General features: G+C 33.1%; 1 protein-coding gene across 1 annotated transcript; it reads right to left on the bottom strand.

The window, feature by feature from the left end:
* Window positions 1-4,160: 4,160 nt before the first annotated feature.
* Window positions 4,161-6,044, bottom strand: LOC141682651 (cyclin-D3-1-like). The gene is made up of 4 exons (XM_074487360.1): window positions 5,347-6,044; window positions 5,050-5,251; window positions 4,772-4,902; window positions 4,161-4,679 (listed from the first exon to the last, which is right to left on the bottom strand). Exons 1-4 carry the CDS (start codon window positions 5,818-5,820, stop codon window positions 4,410-4,412), a joined length of 1,077 nt encoding a protein of 358 aa, XP_074343461.1. The 5' UTR covers window positions 5,821-6,044; the 3' UTR covers window positions 4,161-4,409.
* Between the last annotated feature and the right edge of the window lie 2,579 nt (window positions 6,045-8,623).

Genomic DNA, 8,623 nt, shown 5'->3' with positions numbered 1-8,623 from the left:
GCACATGATATCCCTATCAAATCCCATATTCTACAAGAACAACTTCTATTTTTGTAAATTTACAGAACATGAAGTACCATTTCCTTTCACTATACATGTTTCCCTCCCATCCCAAAGCACAGAATAAGCACGTAAATCTTTTATTGCCTCATCTAAAATTTTCTTAGCTTTAGGAATAATTAAGCATTCCCTTCTGGACATTCTATCTCTATGTTCATACACTCTTGTCATTATCATGTCATGCATTTCGATGAACATATCAATAAGAGGCATGTACCTTGCTTTGAAAATCCAGGAGTTGAAACATTCACTAATATTATTCTTAGTAGAATAAGTCAATGAATGTGTCTTGAAGTAAGCCTTGGACCACACAGCAGGATCAAGTTGATTTATCTTGTCAAATGCACCCTTGGAGGCATGGGAAAATTCTTTCATTGCAGACTTAAAAGCTTGTGGGTGAGTTGCAATAGATGCTCTCCAGAAAGCAACACTCACTGCGCCACTTGGATATTTTCTTTTTAAGTTAGCACCTAAATGTCGGGTGCAAAACCTATGTTCCACTGAGATAATAGTTCCCTTATAGCCTTGTTCATCCCATGTTTCCAAAACATGTATTAACAAGTTAAAATTTGCATAATTAGTGTATTAACCTGTATTTTGCCGCCGCAAGGCTGGCTAATCGTACGCAGCAGGCTCGAAGACCCCTGGTTCTGGAAGGCACATGAGTCCGAATGTTTATGTGAATTGATTGGTTACCTTTTGTTGGTTAGAAATTAAAGTATTTCTATGTCCATATTCAAGACCTAGGTCTACAACGAGAAGATCTAGAAACCACTTTCAGGAGTAATAATTTCCACTCTCTACCACTACCATTGCAATAAGCATTATGCAGTTATTGCCATCTCTCCCTACTGAAGAGAGCAATTGTCCACTAGTAACAGTTTTTAAAAACAGTCATCTAGTCCTAATACTGGTCTGCATTTTTTTTCCAAGCATTCTTCAAGGCAGCATAACACACATATATATTCTTTTACATCTGTTACATCTCCTTCTTGCAATCTAGTTGTAAAGATCTCCACAGTATTCTGTCTATTAATCATGAGTATCTTCCCACCAAACTTTCTTAATTTGCATAATGTTCAGTCATCTTCTCTACAAAATCAGATAATGTTGCTTTCCTCACTCTACTGAATTTAGCATCACATACATCAACCTTAAGTACCATATTGAACTCTTCTTGCATCTAACGTAGTTTCCAGTTAGTATTTTTTTTCTTATCCTATCCCCAAACACTTCAACAAGGTACTTGGTAGTCATTGGCTTATTTTTATGGTTAAACACAATTATGAACATTTTATATTGACTTTATATGCCATATGTCCTTATCTTTATTATAACCCAGCCATATTTTATATGTACACCCAAGTGCACACACAACTTGAACCCTTTTTAAATCATCATGTGCATACTAGTAAGGTCTACCACTCTCCATTCAACTTGACCACACAGCTTATTTAAAGTCATTTTTGCTACGAAATATCTGATCAACTTTGAATTTTATGTCTTTGACAGGTGTTTGGACATTAAAAACTTTATCTACATATTTCATTTTCTCATTTTCAAGAGGGGGTTAGCATAACAAAATTATTAACACTACTAGGATAAAACCTCATAAATGTTTCATTATCTTCATCATTCTCATACATTCCATTCAAATTTGCTTCCATCTCATGTTCATCCATCTTCTTTTTTCTTCTCTATTAGCTTTTATAATCTCTACAAACTCATCATTACTACAGTCCCTTTCTATATCAGAATCATCAGTAGGAACATTAACATGATAGACATACAAGGCCAAGTTATTAGCACATTTCTTACCCAACTCAACTAGCATCGGCTTCGATTCAGCATTTAGAAAATAAATCTTCAGTTAAAGAGTTCTAAAATACAAGAAATTAAACTCATCAATAGGACCGCTAAATAAATTCTTCAAGTCATCAATACTAATCTTCTCGAAATCAATACGCTTATAAACTTTCTTCACATTAGTTGTGTACGATTGAAAATGAACATGAACAAAATGACCTCCATAGTATAATATGACATTATACAAATTATCACGGTTAAATGTAAATAAATAATTACGGAACCCTAATTTTATTACATAAGAGCATTCTAATAAAAAGGAAAAGAAATAAAACTTAAACAATTCTAATTGAATAGAAAAAGTTAACAATACATTAATTACTTACATTGTTTCTTCATCGGTGGTCACATTTTTATCTTCACCAGCAATCTCATCCACTTCACCATCTTTGCCAGCTATCATCTTCAATCACAATTTTGTCTTCATTATTTGATTCTTGAATTGTATGAACTTCAACTCCTGATCGAGTTTGAACCATCTCCGAATTTAAATTTACAGTGAAATTGATTTGGGTGTGTGTTATTATTATGGATTTTATTATCGGGTAAGAAATTTTGGGGTTGGGGTTATAAGGGGTGGGTTATAATAGAGTCGAGTTTTTAACCGGGTTAGGTTTATTAACTGGGCGTGTTATTTTACTGATGTGGCATGTGATTCAACACTGATATGGCGGCATTATACGGACTTCCGTTCATTTTCAACGCGATTTAATGGTCGTGAAACTTATAATGTTTGTAATGACAAATGAATATTTTCTTTTGATATATGACCTCGCGGGAATTTTTTTTGAGTTGGATGTTTCAAATGAAAGTTAGTAGTGAGTTGACTGACCTAAATAACATTTAACTCTTTTGTAACGGGAATGAAAAAAATACAGCTAATTCAAAAAATGTTGGGTAGTGACCAGTAATCTTGTGACACGTTAAATTTGAAAATATTTTCATAATAATTTTTGAAATGGGTAAGATTTTCTTCATTCTTTATGCACAAGAACAGATATACAGTATAAAGGTAAAAGAATCTAGAAGTCCCGCCCCGATGCAAAATATTTCCAATTTATAAATGTTATTCGCATAGAGTTGTATTTCTCGTATGGTGCAAATAAAATGATCGTCCCTAACGAGGTCGTATGTAAATGTAGAGTTTCTACTTTCTGTCGTCTGTACTATTTACGAACTGATTTATTCATTTTTGCACCCCACCTCCTGCTAACAAGGTGACCACTTGATAGCTTTGCATGCATGCAAACGTAAAGCGTTTCACTACATACTTTACGTGCTTCATTATTCACTCATTAGTCATTAGCCTTGTTTCATTTTTAATTCATTAGTCTAATAACACATGAGAATGGGAGTATGATACAATGTTACACCTCGACGTATTGGAGTCTGATACTGTTATACTACTTCAACGTAAAGGAGCGAAAATCTGATCCAAAACCCGACAGTACAGTGTATAGACCTCTGCCAATGTACTCTCTCCGTTCCATAAAACTTTTCCTCTTTTGACTTACGACACTGTTCATGTTAAGGGATTGACAATTAATTTACGTCTATTCTATAATATCAAATATAGTCACGAGTGATTTTGTTGGATTCGTATTTATGAATACTTTAATACAATAAAATTTTTATATTTAATATTAATACAAAATTAAAGATACTTACGTTTAAAAATGTGTATTGACAAACGTATCCAACACAAATAGGAAACTAATGTTTTTAGGGAGGAGGGAGTATTCTTTTCTGGAAACGAGACCTTGCAAAAGTCTAAGACCAAACCTGTTCACTACATGAAGTCGTGAACAAAAGTACCGTATTTCATTTTCAATCCATAATAGTAATAATAATATGAGTCAAGTCCCAGTCCCAGCTAGCTAGCACTCCACACCACAGTCCACTGACCGACAAGCAATTCTAATTTATAACCACCAAGTTGAAACAAATAGATTTGAACTACACTTTCCCCAACACAACTATATACTTGCAATAATCTTGAAGACTGCTCACTGGCATCAATTAAAAACCCAAAGACCAATAGTTAGTCTCCTATGTTCTGCTAACAAAGTCCAGGAAACCACATTCAGGTTTCCAGCTAAAGTTATGGTCTGCAACTGCATGCTAGCCTGCAAGCTAAACACAATGTAGCAGGCCATGCTTAGGTGCTGATAATCTAATATATACAGTGAATCTATCAATGTACTACTGAAATATTAAAACTTAAAGTCTTGAAGAATAAAGAAGTTCACAGAATGTTTATTTTTGTAGAATAACTTAAAGATAAATCATAAAAGTAGATTACTTGACAGAGACTTTAGAACCAAAGAGAGACAAATATTGGTGAAACATTATACATGTTCTGCCTCTCTGCTTTTTCATCTTTTCATCCATAGACATTGTTATATTAATATCCCAGAGATGACAAAAGCTGATGGATTCATTAGAAGATAAAATGTCATTAAGTAGATAAACAGAGGATTTGATTAATTAAGAGAAGGCATTTGTGAATTATTATCTTCTTCTTGAGTCTTGATTTTCTTGAAAAATGGCTGATGAGGTGATGAACAAACTGAAGATCCTGATGATTCCCAAGAATCATTTAAACTGTCAGACTCAGAGTAGCTAAATGATGCATCAATGACTCCAGTTGGACTAGTTGGACTTGCTTCATTGTACTTGCGTTTGTGATAATTCTTGGTCCAACAAGTGTTTGATATGTTCACTATCATCCCATAACATTCATTTATTTGTTCCTGTACAACATAATATTTAATAAGGTCCCCATATAAAGTACCCGGATTACATAAATTACAAAACAAAAAAGAATAATGTAGTAAATGCAAACCTTGGTAGTTTTGAGAATACTTAAAAGGTGGTCTTGATATTCAATGGCATTAAAAGGCTCAACTTGATGTATAATGTGAAGCATTGTTGAAGTAGCTAGTACAGATGGTAAATAACGCACAGATCTCCAATCTAAATGTGCCAAAAAAACGAATGTGAACATGTGTAGTATGTATGTTAAATTGTTTAGTCAAAGGAGAGAGAGGGAGAGAGAGAGAGAGAGATTTGGGAGAGATGAGCGAGATTTGGGAGAGATGAGCGAGATTTGGGAGAGATTACCAGCAACTACAGAGAGGATGAGATCTTCACATTTCTTGAAAAATTCCCATTGAAGATCAGTCTTTAAACCAAGCCTTCTTGTGGTGTGATCAAGAAATGAAAGTGGAGTCACTGGATTCAACCTCCATTGCAGTGTAGACATTACCAATAGCTCCATTCTCTGTATTGTTTTTGCATCAAAAACATATTTTGAATCTTCCACCTAATTCCATACCAACAAACACAAAAAACCAACTTCAACAAACCACAATCATTAAATTAAAGTGCTGCAAATCAACATTACTTAACTAAACATACTTGGAGGTCTAGAAGAAGTGGGACTTGAACTTCATCAACTTTTGCAGCCAAAGAAAGACAAGTAACAGCAGCAAGATGGACCATCCATGGCTTATCATCTTGAAAATTCAAGCTACAAAGCATAAATCTATCAAAGAAATTAATAGATAAAACAGCAGTGACAGCTGAAAATCCATAATGAGCTTTGACTCTAAGCATCCAGTCAACAACCTCTCCTCTAGCCACACAAGCATGTTCAATTAGTTTACTATCATCACAAGAAAACAGATGAGTTTGTTTTTCTTTAGTAAACAAAGAAACAAGCTCTTCATCATCCCAACTCAAATCTTGTTCAAGAACAGTACTAAAGTTTTGATCTTTAAAACCAACTAGCTCATTTTCTTGTTCTAAGCTCTCAATCCCAACTTCTTCTTCACAAAACAGAGAATCCAAAGAGAAGGATTCATAGTCATTGTAGTGATCAAATATTGGCATTTTGTTTTTGCTGTTATGCTTAGTAGAAGATGAGAAGTCCTGGTCCTGTGCTCATTTTACAAGAAAGGAAAAGAGAGAAAAATGGCTGGTCTCTCTCTCTCTCTCTCTCTCTCCCTCTCTCCCTCTCTCTCTCTGGGAGAAAATAAAACAGAGCTCGGTTATCAAGAATTGAAGGAAAAGGAAGTGATTTATCAGAGAGGGTGTCACGCTTGTCCTTCCTTCTTATATGTATGTTTGTTTATGTGCATTAGACTGGTTGTACAAAACTACAAATATTAGGACTGTACTAAGAATGTGTGTTACAGCAGCGGTTTCATATTATGAACTGCTCCACTTTACCAAACCATAATCAATCGAAAACCAAGTCGAATTTCAACCATTTTTATTAAATTTAAAATACTTGTTGAATTTAACAATGTTTGATTATAGTATTATCGAATCAGAACTAAAATTTTGCAATACACTGAAATGAATTTATCGAGTTTGAATCAAATCGAACTATAACATCAGCCTACATTTTGATTCGTTTTACGCCTCTATGTATTTAAAATTAGTTGAATGTGAATATTAATGCATTATTCAAATCTTCGATGACTTTACTTGAAAATGAAGTGAACGATCCTATTGGAATACAAATTCAAGAAATTTCTTAATGATAACAACAATTCTCAATTATAGTTTCAAATATATTCTTATTTACACATAAACTTTATACCATTATCGAATTAATTTCTGTTCCCGAATTTTAAAAATGATGGAAGGTAAGTGAATGGTAAATAAAATAATTTCAATTTTACTCATTACTGAACTCCCTAATTTTTAAAAATAACGAAAATAAGTGTAAAATACAAATTTGACATATTTTACTCTAAAATTGGGATAAAAGTCATGTACCTCATGATCACGACTTCGTTCTCTCTCTCTTTTAAAAATTAGGGATCAAGTTCGTAAACCGAGTTGAACTTGAACAAATGCGGTTCACTTAAAACCTTAGTATAAATAGGGGCAGATTCAACAATTTTCATTTTGGGGGCGGTAGACAAATTTTGAGAAGACATTTTTATATTTTTGAATTTTGAAGAAATACTTTTATATATTTTCAAAAACATTATTGATAAAAAAATTTAGAACATTAATTTTATGCGGGCCACGTGAAAGACGGTACCAACACTTTCAAATCTCACTAAATAAAGAGTAGAGAAAACTGGGTCTGAGGTTGTCCTCAGGCAAATTACATGAGATTATAATATTTTATAGTGTAATATTTTAAGGGCAAATCTGTAAATATAAACACGACCCCTTTATTTACAAAAATACCCGTATACTTCTTTTTTAACCTCAGACATGTCTCCTGAAATCATACTCAGGGCCAGCTATCCCATAAAGAGTATTAATATTACTGTAATAAATTTGCCTATCTTTATCTATAATCCGGTAATCATCGTAAAATCTAATGTGTAAAGACTTTCCTCGAAAATTCTGAAATCGATTCGCATGGCGCAAAATGCAGACTGTATATGATGATATTTTGTTGGGTTTTTTACAACAAAAATAGACACGTAAAAAGGAAAGTCGTCGTGTAGTTAATACATAAATCTGCTTTTCGGTGCTTGGCGGGAATATATGTAACGGCAAAGTGATGTGGGCCCTGCTTCCATCAAAAGTCGAAATCTACCTCTTCTTATAAGGCCGGTCTCTTCGTTAAACGTACCAGTGGTCGACTCTAATTTTCAGTTTTCTCATTAGTATTTTTTATTTTTTTTATCGTATCTAACCCGTTGTCGCTACCTTCCGGTGTGCACTGGGTAAACCTTACGGGCTCACGTAATAGCCCGCAAACCACGTGAATCAAGATAAAACTCATTTAAGCGACGGACTCGGGCCCATGAGACATAAAGATGACCGTTTCCAATTTTTTTTTCTTAATTTCTCATTTCCAATTTATTTGTCCGATTTGATTTTCATATATTTTTAAAATTTAATGACCGCATAGTTATCTTAATTATTTTTAAATTTTAAAAAAAATTAAGATTTATACTTTTATTTTTTTTTAAAAAATAATTATTATAATTGTACGGTCAATACATTTTAAATTATGTGTAAAAATCAAACTGAACAAATAAATTGAGATCGAGAGAGTATTAATTTTGCAATCAAAAACTTAAGTTTCTTTTAGCAGGATTTCAGGTTGAACTTCGAGTCATTTGATTCCTTGAAATTTAAGTAATCTAATTCGCATTGAATAATATTTATATTGCGCTTAATGGTCCTAAGTTAGCCGAGTATACATGGATTTTTAGCGTATATGTAAGAGGTATTTTTGTTATTATAAATTTTAATTATAAAATTAGAATTATATTGTTAAAAATACATTGCATATTTATAGAGCTCTCTTCAATTCGTACTTAGGGACATTTTTTTCATAATATTAATGTATTCTTACACAATTATTCAATTAATTTGTCTATACTATTATCTTAAAGACAACTACTTAAAATTTTGTTGGTAACGGTCTTGTCACTCAATTCAGAAACATTAAATATTTCAGATCAAATTAATGAGAACGATTAAATGTATTATTATATAAGGGGTTTACAATTTACAATATTTAAAAGTGTGTAAGGTATTTAACAAAAAAAAAGTGTGGCCTGCAAGCATGGGTAGACTCAGTTAGTTAAAAAGGGGATAACTATTCTCTTGGTCACAGGTTTGAATCCCACGGGAGGAGAATTTATGATTATGTCTCCTGAGTCAGAGTCTGTCGCTTAAATGCGGTTTACCTTGGTTCACGTGGTTTGCAGAC

The sequence above is a fragment of the Apium graveolens genome, chromosome 9 (assembly GCF_009905375.1).
Source record: "Apium graveolens cultivar Ventura chromosome 9, ASM990537v1, whole genome shotgun sequence".
In the NCBI taxonomy this organism is placed as follows: Eukaryota; Viridiplantae; Streptophyta; class Magnoliopsida; order Apiales; family Apiaceae; genus Apium; species Apium graveolens.
This window is presented reverse-complemented; position numbering and strand designations above follow the sequence as displayed.

Bases quoted from the DNA above. Each gene is read 5' to 3' on its own strand.
- LOC141682651 (XM_074487360.1), bottom strand. From the start codon at position 5,820: ATGCCAATATTTGATCACTACAATGACTATGAATCCTTCTCTTTGGAT. The intron at 5,252-5,346 runs GTATGTTTAGTT...GTATGGAATTAG, and splicing joins CACTTCTTCTAGACCTCCAA to GTGGAAGATTCAAAATATGT. The intron at 4,680-4,771 runs GTTTGCATTTAC...TATGTTGTACAG, and splicing joins GTATTCTCAAAACTACCAAG to GAACAAATAAATGAATGTTA.